Source organism: Lepidothrix coronata, unplaced genomic scaffold (assembly GCF_001604755.1).
Source record: "Lepidothrix coronata isolate B3197 unplaced genomic scaffold, Lepidothrix_coronata-1.0 Scaffold29, whole genome shotgun sequence".
NCBI classification, from domain to species: domain Eukaryota; kingdom Metazoa; phylum Chordata; class Aves; order Passeriformes; family Pipridae; genus Lepidothrix; species Lepidothrix coronata.
Window position 1 is genome coordinate 1,140,671 of NW_016690209.1, and position 17,936 is coordinate 1,158,606.

Consider the following 17,936-nt stretch of genomic DNA (forward strand, 5'->3'; position numbering starts at 1 on the left):
TAATTCATTCGAAATCCCCACTTGTAATATTTTGATGTATTATGACAATATAATCTTGTGTGTTAATAACAGATTATAATATGTATATTTATGGGGCAGTATTTAGCCAGATGACATTTGCTTATGTAAATTCTACTACCTGTGTTTGGAACTGATAGTGGCTGTTATTTAATAGTGCTCCAAAAAGCATGCTGTAGCTTCAGACTAAGGTGAGAATGTGGGTTTAGAGGACTCTCTCCATGTTTATTTATTTCCTACTCACTCCCTCTTCTAGAGGATTTCTAGAAAAATATATTGCATCCAAGAACTCCAGTGTTCTAATATGGTGATAATAATTTCATTTAGTTGTGTGCCCCTTTTTACAGTCTTGATTTAATGTGCCATTTTCTTCTGCCACACAGAACAGGGATGAGTGAGCAAGAACCAAAACTTTTCTGAAAACAGAAAGAAAAGCTTTATTATATGAAGCTTAAACAGAAAAGCAAGAGTGACAGGATTTCCATACAACTGAAAGATTATCTTCTTTAAATGTGTAACTCATGTTTGCTCTTTATGGGTAGATTGTTAGACTGTATGTTCAGTTCTCTCAAGAGGCATTTAGGACTTCAAATACAGTAATAAATTAATTTGCAAGATAGAGACAATAATGAAAGATTCGATTTCAAACCAGCGACGTGAAACTTTTGTGGAATTCTCAAACACTAAAAAGCAGAAATGACAGCCTTATTTACTGGCATAAATGAACCCACCAATGAAATAAAATACAAGATTGACAGCATTAGGAAGAGTAGCTCCTTTTTTTTTATCTACAAAGAGATGTGACTTACAACAGTGTTATTGCCAGCTTTCCTCCACCTCACTTGGCCACCCCACTCCCCCGAGAGGCCAATGACAACAAAGCGAGGGCAGGTTAGAGACCTGGTGTATGCAGGCCTTGCTTTTCCTGAGATAACTAAGGTTACTCTGGGCAGCAAGGAGGTGATGAGTTGACACCCATCATCTCAGAAAGGAAACCATTAGTTTACTCAGAGGCCAGTACAGAGCCACCAGATGGGAACAGTTTTCTGTCACTGTCTATCAAGGCTGGAGCACAGCTCTCCAGCCTTCTGTGACATCAATTTTATGCTGAGAGCACAGCAGTCTCAAAAAACACTGAAGAGCCATTTACTTGTAAAGTATAAGAAACATCTGTCAGTGGCTAAAAGTGTTAAAGAAATGCTTAACTGTACATTGAGTTGGCAGATTCTTAGGCTCAGACTACAGGAAAAACATTAGCAGTGAAAATCCACAAGATTTATCCTAATTTATCAGATTACTTCCTCAGAAAGTCTCCTTTTGAACTGTTCTTCAACAGAAGAACAAATGTGTAGACTTCAATGCTTAATAAAGCTAAAAGCTTCTCCCTGGGGTAATTGAAATTTTTCTATCAAAGGGTAGATAGACCTGGTTGCAGCTGCAACAAAGAAGAAACATATAAAGCCAAGTGGAAAGCAGTTAGACAGCATTGGAGGTGTAGGACCATTGAACATGGTCTTGCTAATTGGAATCTATAGCACAGGACATTCAACTACATGCTGGGCAAATGACCCTGAAAGTTTCAAGTCTATCTAGTATAAAAAAAAAGTTCAGATGTAAAAATAATCATAGGAATGATGGATTCTGTATCCTTGAATGGGCATAACCAACCAGAGATCTGGGTAACTGGCAAATTTCTTTTTTAAATAAGGCCCTTTGAGTCCCATATATGCATCTACTTTCACAAGCATTTCAAAACCCATCTTCTAATAATTTCACACAGAGCTTTCAGAGCCGCAATGTTCAAAAGAATGAAAGTAATGAAACACAGCAAAGTTTTACATTTTTATTTCTGTACTTTGGGAAAATTCCTATTGAAGACAGAAGGCAGTTCAAATTGGAATTGCTTTACTGCCAACAAAAATGTGTGACTCTTGATCTAATGAAAAATTAGAGAGATTGAAAAGCAGAAGTAGACTTAGGAAGGATTTCAGCTACAGCAGGATGCAGCCCTTATTGCATTTGTAGTTCAAACTGTGATCTCTAAGGAGATCTAAATTGCTCCAGAGTGTGGAATTTAGGGTATTTGACACTTTATTTTCTCAGAGGAACAAGTATGGGGAGCTAAGACATCAGGTTTTATTGTCATGCATTTAGAAAGAATATTTTATTTTAATCTGAAATAAAATGTTCTTTAATGATGAAAATGTTAAAGTCCTAAAATCCTTGTCATGTGAATTAAAAGTTGTTCCAAATGGTTCCACGAAACGGAAATTGTGAATTTTTTTTTTTAAGTTTCCAGTCCTGTAAACTGATTTGGATAAGCACACTTTTATTTTATACAGAAAAGGCTGTTGTGTTTGTGATTGTTACCGGTATGCATGGGCTCACTGGCTCAAAATCTAAACAGTAGTTCCCACATGCTCTGTATCTTCGTGAGCACTAAAGTATTTCTGGGAAGTGAAACAGTGGCAACAGAAAAAGCTGGAGTTACACCTTTACTTCACACTGTGCTAACACAAAAAGATGTCAGAAGAAGGGACCTACAAACACTGTGTCTCTGCTTGTTTGATGTCCCCCAGAGGCAAAGGACTCTACTGAAACATGGGGTATCTTAACTTGGGTGCAATGCTACGTTTCAGGGCTGTGCTGCTTCCCATGCAAATCCTGCCTCATGCAGAGCTTATTCCAGTATCTTGATGTGATGTAGCATTGACTAAGTGGTACAGACATGCTCACACAGTCCAGACAGTAAAAGAATTTCAATCAAATTCCTGTTCCAGGATGGCAAAAAAAAAAAAAAAATTAACTTTGGATCCCAAATACCAGGAAACATTATTTAAGAGGTAAATTAGTCTATATTGTTGATGTCTTCAACCATCTCTTCTTCCATTCTTTTTTAGTGAAAAAAAGCATGTGAATATCACAGGTGACCATCATGTATTTTCATGTATTCCCCAGAACTGTTTTCTCTCTTGCTTTTCCTCATTTAGCACTTATTTTATCTATCTTCCTCTCTTACCTCATCTTTTTCATTCATCAAATCTTTCTTTATCAAAGCCCAAATTTTTAACTGCCGTTTGAACTTTTCATTCTTCTGTTGTTCTTTTCCCACTTGACTTTCCTCTTGTTATCATTTGTCTCCTTCTTCCTATTTCTTTTCCTGCATATTTCATCCATTTGCACCAATCCTCCTCAGCCCCTCCTTTTGACAGCTCTAATGTAGCTGATTTCTGGCAATTAGCCACTTCTTTACCATTGTCTAAAGAACCATTTTAAACCTTGAATAGAGGGGCTCCTTTCCAAAGTACCAAGTCATTCCAGCAGGAAAAGTCCAGGGCTGGAGATATAACACCCCTGTGACAGGACAGCACAAGCAGGCATGCAAGGTTGTGGAAAGAGCAGGTTAAAGCAATCTCAGCTCTTAGGGCTCAGATGATGAGTTTTATGGCAACAAATCACTGATGAAATCACATGCTGCAGTGTCTAACATGCCAGCAGCCTACCGTATTTGGCATCAGGGGATCAAACTACAGAAAAAAAGGAAGTGGAATCATGCCAAAGACATGACGTCCTGAGCAGTCGTGCAAGAATGTTACTGATTAGACCAAAAGGATGGTCAGTTTGGGTGCATTTATCAGAACCGTCTATTTTATCACCAAAGTAGCTTAATGAGCTCCCTTTTTCATCTCAACAGACTGGCAGCCTGGGAAAATGCTATGCTATTAATAGAACAGTATTTTTAGAAAGATGGAAAAAAGAAAAAGGCAAGAGTCCAGATTTTATCCCCCCCTCTACAATGGCATCTGTGATACAGCTGGAACACATGTACCAGAGGAAGGTCACCTCAGTTGAGAGAGCAATCACAAAACCCACAGGAAACATGTTTGAGCTTCTCAGTAACTCATTTCACTGGAATACTGGCTGTGCTATAGTGGCTCATCGTACCCAACAGCAGAGCTGGGTTTGAAGGAATGTAGATTTGTATGAGTTACTAACTACATCTTGAAATCATCAAAATATGTTTAATCCCATAATCTGAGTATTAGTATTTAAATCAGTGCCTATAAGGTTCCCCTGATTTTTTGAAGGAGTTGAATGCAATCCATTTTGGGAGAAACTGATGTTGAGATCCCACCATTGACATATCAACATTCTTAGTACTTTGTCTAAATAAAATGCTTTTCTTTGCTCCCAGGGCACTAGGAGTCTGTATTTATCTGCAATTTCTGTATATATACACATAATAAGAATACATACCACAAATACATATATATGTAATTTATATATACATATAATATATATCTGTTGCTCTAGGGGTGGGACTTTTCAGAGAAACCAGAAAATACATGTACACAGAATGCTTTACATTATTGTTCTGCCAAGAAATTTGAAGAAAACTTTCTTCTCAACTCCTTCCTTTCTTGAAGAGCACAGATTAAGCAAACTATTTAAAGACATTCTTATATTCCTTCAAGTCAGATGCTAAATAAAACTCTTGCCTAAGTAATTTGCTGTACTGTGGCCCTCAAAAAGTAAAGTATGGCAAGACAGAAACCTGCTTTTGGAACTCTTGACAGCAGAGTGCCTTGAGCTGACAACTGATCTCTTCTTGAAATGAATTATTTTGTCCTTTAGATTATATCAGGTAATCCTTTAGGAACACAAATGAACTTTTCAGTTTGTTTGCTTAGAGTCTCACCCAGATGAATTGCTAACTTCCTGCACCTGTGAGTTCCCTCCTCGCTCTTCGATACTGCATTTCTTCATTTGGATTGGTGTGCATCCCTCTGCTACTCCTGATACACCTTTGTTTAAGTGCTAGTTTCATGTTTTGATGTCTTGTGGCACTAAATTCCTCTAGCTCTGATCATGTATTTATGGTAGCAACGTGCCCACTGTCCACTCTCTCTCACAAATTTTGCTCGGGACTTCATTACCTTTCTTTAACAGTAGGCCCTGATTTCAAGAAATGAATACTAATGCTCAGAACCAGCTATTAAACATGCACATTTTGATGATTGCAGGAGGTATCTAGTAACTCATATCACATACATCTACATTAGCTGAAACCCTGCTCTGGTCCAGTCCAACACTAGAATTGCAGATATCTCTGTACACGATGCTGACACTAAAAGTTGGTCCAAAAGTTTCAAGTCAAAATAAAGGTACCCTGAGAATCAATAAAGGACCAAAATTGGATCAGCAACAAATTAAAACACTACTTTCCTTTCCTGTTTTCCACTGAAAGTATTCAGAAGACAGAAATTATTAATTTGGGTTTCTGTGGGTAACAAGAGTGATAGGAAGGATATAATTCTTAACACTTGGAGGTGAGAACTTTTAGGCTTGCCCATCTAAAGCTAATTGTATGGCAGGTTTCCCCATACCATTACATTACCATGATTGCAGACTCACCACCAAGATCCCTCTGGTGCTCCATGTACTTCTCATCCTGGCTTGAAACAAAGTCAAGCACAAGGTTAGATTTTTCAGATCAGCTGCATCCACACCAGCATTCAAAAGAGGTAGATGTAAAGTGATAACAAATATTAGCAAACCAAGCCAACCCCATGAAAAGTTGGATTGTGAATGGATGAGTTTCCGCCCATTGCATAAAGTCCATTAACCAGCAGCATTCTCGTCGGAGTTCATTAAAATTTCAGAGAAATGATTTTGCAGTTTCTTCCTGGTGCCAGGATGAATGCTGAGTTTACAGCAGGCACTGTCTAGTGCTTCTTGTTGCTCTTAGAATGACACCAAACTTTTAATTTTATTTTGCTTATTTTTCTGTGCTGCTACTGAAAAAAATGGGAACACCAGTCAAGCAAAGGTAAGACAGAAGTTCATTCAGTGTGAAAAAACAAGGTTCATATGTTGTCATTGAGCATGAAATTACTTTCACATAGTAGTTTGTTGCCTGGATGTATATTTTTCTTTTGCTGAATATGTACATTATCTTGTGGACTTTGAACAAATGAAACCTGAATGATATTGCCCATCATTACTTCAGCACAGATACAGACTGTAGTCAAAACCAATTTTCTTTTAATATCTTTTCTTGGTGTCTTCCTTATATAATTTAATTAGCTCAGTGACTTTTTCTTTTTTAGACTGCAGTAATAGGAAGTAGAAAATAATAGTAAACACCTACTGCATTCTGTGGCTTCTTAACACTTAACACTTCTAAACTTAGGAGGTTTTTAACCCTATAACTTCAAATCATTTTAAGTTCATTGTGTCTAAACAGATCCATGTGAGTGCTATCAGCTGTAATACACAAAAAATAAATTAGCTCCTAAGATTTTTCCCTTTCAACATAGGTGCAAATAACTACAAAAGTTCATTCACAATCAGAGGAACTCTTATGATTTATTAGTTCTCTGATTTCCTTACCAGACAGAGGGTTTGAAACTGCACTGCACAAAAATGTTTTTACATACTCTCACTTAGCAACACCTTTTGTGGGTCCTATTTTCAGAAGTGGTGTCTGCTTACAGTACTTACAGATGTGGCTGGGCATGGAATATGTGGTTCAGTGAACCTCCAGACAAATATTCATTCATTGTAAAGGTCAGGAATGCAGCTGTGAAAGGCTGATGAAAAATGGGATGAAAAATTGTAGAGATTCTTCTTCAGCTCAATATTCTAGTAGTGCAAAAATCACAATGAAGGACAGACCAAAACAAAACACAAGATTTTCTATAGGAGTTTTCTTTCCATTTTTACAACAAACTACAGGCTCTTTACACGGCCCAACAGGACAATTGGTATCAAGGCCGTGTGTCTCTCTATCAGTGCTGTACACTGGATATACTGGAGGTGATTTTACGAGTTTCATAAACTTCCTTCTCCCACCCAAGTACAACTTGTGGAACAAAGAAAACATGCATGGAAATGAGTAAACACTATACACCTGGAAACTGGCAATTTTTCAAAAGAACTTCTCCAAGACTTTTTCCAAATTGTAATGTAGTTTTGTCATTTGGTAAGACATGAGGCCAATATGATCTTATCTCATAGTATCTTTCAAATATCCGTGTTGCTTGTCTCCACTGAGAATTAGGGATGCACAGCAATTTACAGAACTTCTTGGTGCTGCCTGTTGCCCAAGCTCCTGCTAAGGTTGGAAGTCTCTGTGTGGATGTCTCTCACAGGTATCAGCCTTCTGCCAAAATTTCAGAATGAGCAAAGGAACCAAAATGGTTTTCACCCACTTAAAGGCAAAACTAGATTAATTTTTTACGCTTATTTTATTTTTTATGGCATAAGTTGCTAAGTGTGTCAGCATTTCCCGTCACTGAATGGAATGTAAGACCCAGGTTGTTACATTGTGTTTGTAAGTAAAGGCGTAACTCTGAATTTATTTGACTTTGATTTTTGCGTATTTTTTTTTTCATAAAATGTGCTAAGAAAGGCTACTTCTGGGTTTTCATTTTACTGAAAGGTAGAATATATGCTCAGTAAAACACAGCAATGGCCCTTGTTTTGGCATCAGAAAAGGCACTAAACTTAATCGGCAGCAAAGTAACTAATAGTTTAAAACTACAACATTTTTTTCAAACAGAAACTCTCAGCCTACTAGTAGTCTAAGAGGGCTATCAATTTCTGCATCTTTTCATAACTAAATATAATCTTATTTTAAGAGATAACTATTCCAAGCAGTTATCTTGTTGATTTCATAGTTGTCCAAGTCCCTGAAAATGGGTAAAATTTGTCAGCTTTTGGGTGAGGTGAACATTTAACAGAGTGTGATGTCAGAAGGTCCCAGAATGACAATTCCATTCTGACCCTCAGTTACACAGCTGAATTCCATGAATTCATTTGTGTATGAACTGGAGCAAACTCAATATTGATTTCAAAGTTGCTAGTGATAGGAATCTAGAGGCCTTTATATTTTTTTGTTCTACCTGGGTACTTGTAGATTGTAGAAAAAAATAATTCTTTCAATGTATTAAAACTCTGCTATGATAGTTTTACAGTGAGTTACATTTTCAATCCTTTGTTTTATGGCTTTTTCCTGAACACTCTCCAGCATATCCACATACTTCTTGAATTTTAGACAGGGCATTTGGAAGGATGGGAGTATGAGTTGGTTGTTTACTTGCAGAGGTCAATACTTTCAAAGTTTTCTATCTTGAAAATATGGTTTATATAGCTCATGATATGTCACTATCATAAATGCTTTTTTCACCCTAAAAGTAGGCAGGCTTTATTAACTTTCATTAATTAATTTTGTAGGGCTGTTCCTGAAACTTCCTCAACCTCCCATTCTAAAGTCCCACTTCCAAGTTTATTAATGGTCAGTCTATACCTATTTGGGACTCTTTTTACTAGTCACGTTTTTCAGTCTTTTATAGCCTCAGTCTCTCACTGATCATTATCCCCTTTGTGTGCCTTGATGTATTTGAAGACAACCATCTTAATCCCTTCATGTTTAATCCTCCACCCTTCACTTTGCTCACTCAAATAAGCAAACCTTTTTCTGCTTTTTCCAGCCAACAAAAGGATACCGAATCCTGTTATTTCCTGTTTACTGTCCTGCTGGCACGTTCAAGCTTGCTGTCCCTCCTGAGCTGTGGAAGTTTCAACAGAGGACAGAGTGTGGTTCAACCAGATTTACCCAGAGCATCTCCCCGACCAGAACGGCTCTAGGAAATGGAGGTGGCAGTTTCCCATGTTGCAAAATGAAACAAAAAAATTAGTCACCTTACCACGTCTTGCGAAAAAGTTTTAAGTAGCTACTATCAGAGTTCCTGATGATGAATAAAGATCCTCCCTTTTCTTATTTCATTAAAAACTTAGAGTAATTCAATTTAGTAGTTACTTCTAATTTATATTAAGAGAAAACTAAACTTAGAACAGATTGATTCTCTACATTCTGGCTGATGTGATGTAAACTATTGTGGACAACCTACTAACAGCCCTCTTCTACCCCCATTTCACCCAGGTATAGCAATGGCCTCAATATTAACATGTAAACAACCCTGCCACTTAACCACTATCATCCACGCTCTTCCAGAAAAACAAATTTTATCAGGCAAATTCAGATGCAGGTTGCATTGGCTCACGCCAGTTCTCCTTATCATTAATGACCAGAACTGTCCACCAGTTCTGCAAATGTGGACCCAGGCACCTCAGGCAGTTCTGGAGTGATTGCTTTTATCTGTGTCCTGTTTTCACTCCTGAGGACAGCAACAGCTTATGTGTAGTTTATTTATGCTTTTTTTTCTTTTTAAACCCCAGACACCGTTTTTTAGCAGTTGACATTGAAACTCTGTGTCTTGGTTGCTAAATAAGTGAACCTCAGGCTATTTAGTCTTAGAGTGATGAAAATTTCTGGTGTAGAATTTTTGTCAGCACAACTGTTTGCTTCATATTATCAGGTTCCATACTTATCCTGGGAAGTCCTGAGTGGCCTCTGCCAACAGGAAAGGGAGCACCTATCATATTGAAGAAGGGCTCTCTTCTCCATGCATGGCCTAGGCACCATGGACAGAATAAATTGTGGGTAATTTATAAAGATTTAAACAATATTTAGAAAAATATGTACCCTCCAACAGTCACATGGAATAAATATTATTCAGGAATGAGAATATTCATGGGCACAACATGGGAAAAAAATTCCATGATGTTGGTTGCACATGTATTTTCCACATCAGAATCATAGAAATGTTAAGGTCGGAAAAGACCTCTGGGATCATCACGTCAACCCAGTGCTGTGCTGTTCACCACTAAACCACATCCCCAAGTGTCACAGCCACACGTTCTTTGACCATTTTGAGCATTTGTGCCTCCCTATTCACTAGCCAGATTTCTCAACACTTTTGGGCCTGTATTACCCGAAATTCTCCCCCCTCTGACAGACATGGTTACAGCTAGCACAAAAGCTACAGTGGGAGAATAACATGGAGAAACTAAAAATGAAAACCTTTGATGGGTAAAATATTATCACGTATCCCTGGTCATTTGGGGCTGATGTCCCAAATGGGACATCTTTGGAAAGATCAGCAGAAAGGGCATTTGAAAGTGCCATTATTGAAATGGCCTTCAACTGAGATGGGAGATTCAGATCACATATTAGAAAAAAACCACTGTTTGGGTGGTCAGGCATTAGAATGGGTTGCCCAGGGAGGTGGTGGAGTCTCCATCCCTGGAGGTGTTTAAGGGGCATCTGGATCTGCTGCTGGGTGATGTGGTTCAGTGGTTTAGGGGTTACAACAGCACTGCTGGGTTGGTGGTTGGACTTGACGGTCTTAAAGAACTCTTTCCACCTTGATGATTCCACGATTCTGTATTTAAACCTATTGCAAAAAACATATGCATTTTGGCAAAGGCCCAGGCCGTTCATCAGGCTCTGCATGACTAAGCTTATGTGAGCATCCAGCTCAGAGCACAGTTCGCGTCCGAGTGTGTTGCGAGGGCCATCGACCGGCACAGGCATTTTATATCTTTTATTTTTCCTGGGGAAGGCAGGCAGGCAGGACAGCCCACACCGTGTGTGAGCAGGGCGGGGCGGGGCAGGGCAGGGCCGGCAGCCCCGGGGACTCCGGCACAGGGACGTCGGGCACCATCTGGGCACGCCCGGCGCCGGAGGCAGCTCGGGAGCCGAAGGCGTCCCCTCAGGCCCGGCCTTTTGAACGGCCGTTCGTTAAACAAGAGCAGCCCCGCTCCGCATTGTCCGCGCAGCGCCGGCCGCCGCCGCCCCCCTCACGCGGCCGCTCCCGCGGGGGCTCCCGCGCTCTCCCCTCAGCGCCGGCGGGGGGGGAGGTAACGGCGGGGAGCCCTTCCCGGGAATCCTTTCCCGCAGGGAACGCCCCGCTCCGCCGGCAGCGGGGAGCCCTTCCCGGGAGCCCGTCCCGCAGGACCCGCCCCGCTGAGGCGCGGGAGGAGCGGGAGGAGCGGGAGGAGCCGGGGGACGGCCCCGGCGGGCTGGGGGCGGAGGGGGCGGGCGGCGCTCGCTCCCCCCGCGGTGACAGTTTCTAGAAGCTCGTCCCGGCGTCCTTTGCGGCCCCAACATGGAGGAGCTGACGGTGGAAGTGCGCGGCTCCAACGGGGCCTTCTACAAGGTACCGGCGGCAGGGGCGGCGCGGGGGGCTCCGCGCCGGGCGGGGCCGAGGGGCCGCGGGGGAGGGCGCGGGCAGCGGGGAAGGTGCGGGGGGCGCGGGGCCGGGGGCGGCGGGGATGGAGCGGGGCGGCGGCGGGGGGCGGCGGGGGGCGGCGGTGACGAGGCTGGCGAGGGCTGCGCTCAGGGGAGGGTCGTGTGGTGGGAAGGCAGAGCCGCCGGCGGGGCCGGGGGGAGCAGATGCGCGGCGGGGGGGATTCCCCGGGCCTTCATTTTGGGGAGGGTGGGTGGGCGTGTGTGTGTGTGTGGGGGGGGGGGTTGGTTTTTCGAGATGTAGGGGCTTTTGGGTGGGATGGGGCGAGCCAGGACGGTAATAATGATTTTTAAAATATGTATAATTTTTTTTGAGATTTCGAGTTTATTTATGCCATCAGAAATCTTCCTTCACCATCACCCTCCGTGGAATGTCAGGATGGTACAGGATCAATGCAGAATACTCTCAGCTGTTGCCTGTCAGTCATTTTCCCTTAAGCCTGGCTTCAGATGTTTAAGAATCCCAGCTCTTTTTATGGCAATAGCCTCCTGTCTTCCTTTCGAGAAGGGCTGATTCCAGCCGGTATTGTGAGCACGCAGCGTGGCTGTGTTCTGGGAGGATTTAATCTCAGGACTCCCTTTAGCTATTGTGCCCAGCCACATGCACAGCCAGTGTTGCACTGGGGGGCGTGGGGTTGTCCTTTTTCTTTTTTTCCCCCCCTCTGAATTTCCTGTGTGCAGCTGTGGATTTGGCTTGGAAGTCATGTGGTAATTGTACAGTATGTGCAGGCAGTTGGTTTTAAGGGATTGTAACCAGCTGACTTCAGGAGTTAGTTTTTTCAACTGGCCATGACAAATGGGAGATACTCTTATGGGAAAAGAATGCAGCGGGGTAACCTGCATCCCCTTGGTAGGGACCCCTCTGAAATTTTTTACTAAAATCAGTAGATAATACATTTTCTAAATCAGATATGTTTTTTGTCAAACTCAAAGTAACACAATGCTCCTAAATAGAATTAATTTTTTTTCACCCCCCCCACTGCCCCTTAGGAAGTCCAGAATTTGGAAACGCTCTTCTTAGCTTTCCATTTTCTACCTTGTGATCTTGGACGAGTTTATGAACCATGAATTAGTTGTTTCTTCTGCTTAAGAGGAATATGAGACTCGCGGGAGTATGAGCAGGTGTGCTGAATTCTTTGACTGAAGGGATACGTGTGCACAGAATTTATTACAATAAGCCTGATGTAAAATCTGCAACGATGGCTTCTCTTCCTAAGTCAGTGAGAATTGTCAGACTTGAATTAGCACCATCGTGTGTTTTAGCCATATGAGCACTAACTAACAAAAGCAGAAGTTTTAATTAAAAATGGCAGAATGGCTTTGAGATCAATGAAATGAGGATTAAGTCCAGTGGTGGCATCTTCATGGTGGATGAAGACAGGTTAGAGTGATTGGATGTGCCATGATCAAAGCCTCAATTCTGTCATCCACTGTCAATGTGGAGGGGAAAGAAACCTGCAAAATCCAAAAAACACAAACCAAATAGACCAAAGAAACACAATTTAAAAAGATTATTCTTATGAGCTACATGCAGTGAAATGTGTCAGTGACTCCATTTTGTGAGTCTTTACAGTTGAAGTAGGCAGAGGTTCTGCAGTATTTTGGAACTAGGTAACAGTCCTAGACAGTTGCTGTTTAAAGTTCCTGAAGCAAAGGAGCGAGGTGTGTCAGTCACATTTAGGAAGCATTGATCATACTGTGTGCAAGATAATGAGAAGAGACTCATGTTGTCTGAGCCACATGACATTGTATGGATGGTGGCAAAAGTTTTCTGAAGAGAAAAGCAGAATTTGTAAGATGGGATGAAATTTGAGGTTTGCCCTTAGAACAGTTCGAATTCAGAGTCATTAGCACAACATACCTCCAGGTACATGAGATGAGAAAGGTTGCACTATGCCAACAGAGATAAAAACCAAAATAATTATGTAAACAGTAACATGAGAGTTTGGGTTTTTTTAATGGGTTGTTACTATGGTCTGCAGCTTGGCTGTAGTAGAACACATGTAGTGTTTAAATCTGTTGGAGCATTATAGTGGGTTTTCAATACTTACTGGAGGTATGACTATAGTAAATGATACTCTACATAGATTCTTTTGTTCCTCTAATAATTGCTCTTCAGTTTTAAAGGGGAATTCTTTGTACCTATTGGAAGAACATATATTGTATGTATGCATTATGAACATATGTTATATATGGATACGCTATGGTTGCTATAAATTAGTACAGAAAATTGGGTTCTTTATTAAAATGCATGAAAACTCAAAATACTTTTCATGATGCAAGAATCAGTGGACAGCAGCTGTGGTTATGGTAGATCCCAAGGTACCCTTTTAAGTTTTTGTAGAAGAGAAAGCATAATTGTGATCTAATTTTAAACTCCTATTAATAAATAACCAAACTAATTTATGCTTGCTTTTTTTTTTGTTGCTTTACATAATTGATATAATCTGGAGAACAGGACAGCATTTACCTTGTGTCTTATTCCAAGTTCTCAACCACTACACAGCAGAGCCAATGTTCAGCCACTTCCTACAGTTCAGAAGACTTTGAGTGTATCGTAATATTGAGCATCCATTGTCTTTGGAGAACAGATGGCACTGATGGGACTTGAAGTAGTGAGGGACTTGGGAAAAATGAGGGGGTTGTGCTATGGAACAGAGGGGAGAACAGACAGGGTTGCTGAAATCTCCTAGTTAAGGGGTTGCATATGTTTGAGGTGCAGTGAAGGTGTTCTGAGAGCAGAACAGTTGATGGGTTTTAGGTGAGGGCTAGATGGCAGGTTAGTTTTTGTCTTTGGGATGTTAGAGTAGACTTTTTTCGTATGTGAAATGGCCAAAAATATCTGGATTTCTTTGGCCTGTGTATGAGTCAAAGAGAGTGGAAGCTGAATACTCCCAGCCTCCTCTTGGCCTGACTGCAGCGTTGGCAGGATGATGTCTCTGTGTCATTAAGATCATGAAGTAGTTCACAGACTCACAGAGGGTTGAGGCTGGCAGAGACTGTGGGAATTCATCTGGTCCACACCCCTACTCAAGCAGGGCCACCTAGAGCCAGTTGCCCATGTCCAGGTAGCTTTTGAATATCGCAGAGGATAGAGAGTCTACAACCTCCCAAACAACCTGTCCTTCTGCTCAGTCACTCTCATGGTAAAAAAAAAAGAGTTTCCTAGCATTCATACAGAAATTTCTGTGTTCCAGTTTGTGCCCATTGCCTCTGGACCTGCCAGTTGTAAAGGGCTCTTGGAAGAACAAGGCTAAAGCTTCTGTTTTACACAGTATCTCCATCAGCCTGTGTGTGCTCACTTGTATGCAAATCAGAGCCCTGGGGATGCACTTTATTCATGAGGACGGATGTCAGCTGCTGTGAAATAGGTTGGGCCTTACAGTAAGATCCAAGGTACATCGATTGAACACCAAATCACTTCCTCTACTTAAGTCTTTCAGTAGCATCTGAATAACTCTGAAAGATCCCTTGTATTCTTCCTTGTAGGGACTTGAATGTGCTAGAACATGGTGCTACATGCTCTTCTATTCTTTCAGTTCTACAGAAGTAGCTATTTGGAATATATAAGGGCATAGAATAAATAAAAACATGAATGGAACTCAGCCTTTAATTTACAGGTTCTGAAGTGCTTCCTTGTTGTTCTGTTCCTGTTTCAAGAGGTGCAGTTCTGCTAATAGGACTAAGCAAAGTGCTGGTAGCAGGAGTTGGCACTGGCCTCAAGGTTGAGACTAGCCAAAATATGACTAAGGGGAAAAAGTGATGAATGAGAAGTACACACCATTTCTCCACATGTAGAGTCAAAGCATGATGAGCAATTCTGTGGGAGAAAGAGTTTATGCATCAATAAAAATATAATTATTTTTTAAATTTTTCTTACAGTTTTTAATTAGTGGCTTTGAAAACAACTTGAGTTATTTTGAGTGGCTTTTAGCTTGATGGCTATTAAACTAGGAACTTGTCATAAGGAGTGTAGCTTACACAGTTATTCACACACGAGTACTGTACCAGGGAACTTAGTAACTTGAATGACCTTTGGCTTTTTCTTTGAAGGTCTCAACTGTGTTATAATGGTCAGCATTTTTAATTACATCTGGCCCTATATCTGTATGTGTGGGAAATTTCAGACATTTTAAAGGTGCTGGTGGTCTCTTGAAAGTTGTGTAGAGTCCTGCAAGAAGTAGCTGTAGTCATTGTTGCTTTTAACAAGCCATTTGCTTGAGCCTTTTAGGGAGATGCCAGAGGCAGTGCTTATTGATTGCTGAGGTACCTGATCAGTGGAGGGTGTCTTCTGGAAGTTTTGCCCTTTGGGAATATGCTTATGAAGAAAGCAGTATAAGCAATGAGTCATTTAGACTTCCATGAATAAGCCTAAGCCAGGGGATTCAGTGCTGAGGTTCTTGCATAACTGTCAGAAGGATCCTTGAATTTACATGTTATAATAATTGTGATTATGAATGGAAATAAGTAGTAATGTCATAAATGAAACTAAAATGGATATGATAGTATTTTTCTTACCTAATGCCTGTTTGTAATGTTTGTGTTTTGCAGCAAACTACAGCTGCTTGCTTTTGTCAATTCCTTGTATAAGCAGGTGCAGCTAATCACTCCTAATGAAAATAATACTTCACCAAGTTCATTCTTTCCTGTCAAGTGATTTGATTATTTACAAGTTTCTTGCATTTGCTTTGATTTATTTTCTTTTTTTTTCCTTGGGGGCTCAGCATGAGATACATGAAATAATTATTACTGAGTGATGTATTTCATTATTTCATGAAACAGTTGTGTATCAGTGTTAGAAATATGAAAGATTCTTGCATCTGAAAAGGAGGGATAGGCTTGGTAACTGATATAGGCTGCTTGACCTTTATGTCACTGGTTCAGAAGCAGTCCATGGTACCAGATGCCCAAGTGTTTGCTGTTTGGAATTGAGTCAGCAGTGGGTAAAGTGATATTAATACAGTTTTTAGTGTACAGGTATGTGGGACTCAAAAGCCAGCACGGTGGTTGTCCCTGAAAAGAAAGTTTGCAGCTAAACTAACAGCACCTCATTTTTAGATTCAACCACCCTACTTGGGGGTCAGATAAACTTAAGAAAGCAGGATGCAGAGGGAACTTGGATTGCATCTGGATTTAAAAACAAGTCTTGTGTGTGTGTATATATATGTGTGTGTGTGTGTGTGTGTGTGTGTGTGTGTGTGTGTATACACACACACAGAGACATACAGTTCACTGTAAGGGCACTTCAGTAAGTCTTGATCCGTTTATGTTATCAGCAGATCCTAATCCTAAATCCATGAGCAAAACGCAGGTAAAAGGGAAAGAGTGTCTGTTATGAGATGAAGTCTCAGCCGTAGTGATTTTGGTGGCGGCAAATGATTCGTTCTCAGTTCCCTGCCCCGTTCACCCGGCCCTCGGTCCGGCCCTGTGTGAGATTTGCCGGGTCTCCGATCCCGTCCTTTCCAGGTGCTGGTGTTGGGAGCCCGGCTCCTGCCAAGTGAGTGGCAGAGACAGGTCTGAACCCAAGTGCCTGTGGAGCCAACAGGACATTAATAGCTGGAGTACAGTACAGTCTCCTGCCTCCTGAGTGAGCAGGGCATACATGGACTGCCAGAGATCCTGCTCCCAGTGCACGGAATGACTGACACTAATATCTGCATGGGCCAAATCAGGGGTTTGGCAAGATGAAGTCATGCCAATTTTTCTTCCTTTCTTGCCCTCCACAGTTTTGTAAGGTGGTGTAAAACATACACAAAAGTTATGTGTAAGCTTGCTTGCTAATAGTACAATTCCTCACTATGTGTTTTGATGCCACTGTGTTTATTGATTGTATGTTTGGTGGCCTGTTATTAGCTCTGCCTCATTCCTCTGTTTAGAATGAAGATACATGGAGTGATATGTTAGGAACATAGGACTCTTCAAACTTAGATGCTGGCATTATCTGTCTTAGGCAACACTGCTAAATTAAATTTCAGTAATGGAGCACCTTGTTCATTTGAGCAGAGGTTAAGGTGGTGCATCATTACTTAATTTAGTAGAGAATGTTTTTGATACAGTATCAGACATGAGTAGTGCAAATCTATTTATAGACTACCTCACTGATAAAAAACTCCTTCAAAACTCCCTAGTTGAAAAGCAGGATATTTACTTCTCTGTGTTATGTGCATCACACCCTTTCTGAAGAAATCCTTGTGACTTTATGGGATTTACTCTTAACTTTTGATGTAAAAATATCTGGTTTGTATTGTGAAATATCTTAATGTCATGGGGTTTTTTTGTAAAACCTTTTTTTTTTAAATTAAATAATCCTAGGCTCTTGGAACACTTCTTTGAAAACTACAGTGAATCTCATCCCAACATGCATGAAATCTGTTTCTCCTTTTTATCTTGAAGTTGTAAGTGACAGCTGATAATGTGTATAGTCAGGACTGTAGGTAGGAAAGAATGTGCAGGAATTTTTACTTTAAGCAAATGTTCTGATGATCCTTTTGGCATCCTTCTTGGCCATAATGGAATAATTTCATAGAAAGCTGTATTTAAAACCTGTGTTGAATTCTCATTATTTCTAGTTACAAATGAACCATACAGTCTGTAATACCTCAGAGGCTGCTCTGCTTCAGTTGCTGTAAATGTGATCTCATCCCCACAGCTGTAACGAAATTGATAAGAATTGTACTTGGGATTTTTGACATTTATGTTACTCCTTCACTGTTAGTCCTGTGTTCATCTGATCAGATTTTTTTCAGGCGTCACAACAATATAA

General features: G+C 40.9%; 1 protein-coding gene and 2 long non-coding RNA genes across 8 annotated transcripts in view; 2 read left to right on the forward strand and 1 right to left on the reverse strand.

Annotated features, from left to right (window-relative positions):
- LOC108495232 overlaps positions 1-8,728 on the forward strand; it is a 51,753-nt gene extending 43,025 nt beyond the window's left edge. Inside the window, exon 3 of the long non-coding RNA XR_001874039.1 lies at positions 8,514-8,728. This is a non-coding gene — a long non-coding RNA (uncharacterized LOC108495232). The remainder of the gene's footprint in view (positions 1-8,513) is intronic.
- Positions 518-8,823, reverse strand: LOC108495233. Of its 5 annotated transcripts, XR_001874044.1 has the most exons (5): positions 8,725-8,788; positions 8,529-8,591; positions 5,586-5,813; positions 5,434-5,474; positions 518-2,789 (listed from the first exon to the last, which is right to left on the reverse strand). It is a non-coding gene; the product is annotated as an uncharacterized LOC108495233 (long non-coding RNA). The 5 variants fall into 5 exon arrangements; XR_001874041.1 differs by lacking the exons at positions 518-2,789; positions 5,434-5,474 and having other exon boundaries at positions 5,492-5,813; positions 8,730-8,823; XR_001874042.1 differs by lacking the exons at positions 518-2,789; positions 5,434-5,474 and having other exon boundaries at positions 5,492-5,816; positions 8,730-8,823.
- A 2,116-nt stretch (positions 8,824-10,939) lies between these two features.
- Positions 10,940-17,936, forward strand: part of FXR1 (FMR1 autosomal homolog 1) — a 32,958-nt gene continuing 25,961 nt past the window's right edge. Inside the window, exon 1 of one of the 2 annotated variants that reach the window (XM_017810624.1) lies at positions 10,940-11,084. In XM_017810624.1, the coding sequence (XP_017666113.1) occupies positions 11,034-11,084 (51 nt within the window). In that variant the 5' untranslated portion in view covers positions 10,940-11,033. The remainder of the gene's footprint in view (positions 11,085-17,936) is intronic. The other variant, XM_017810623.1, reaches the window with a different exon arrangement.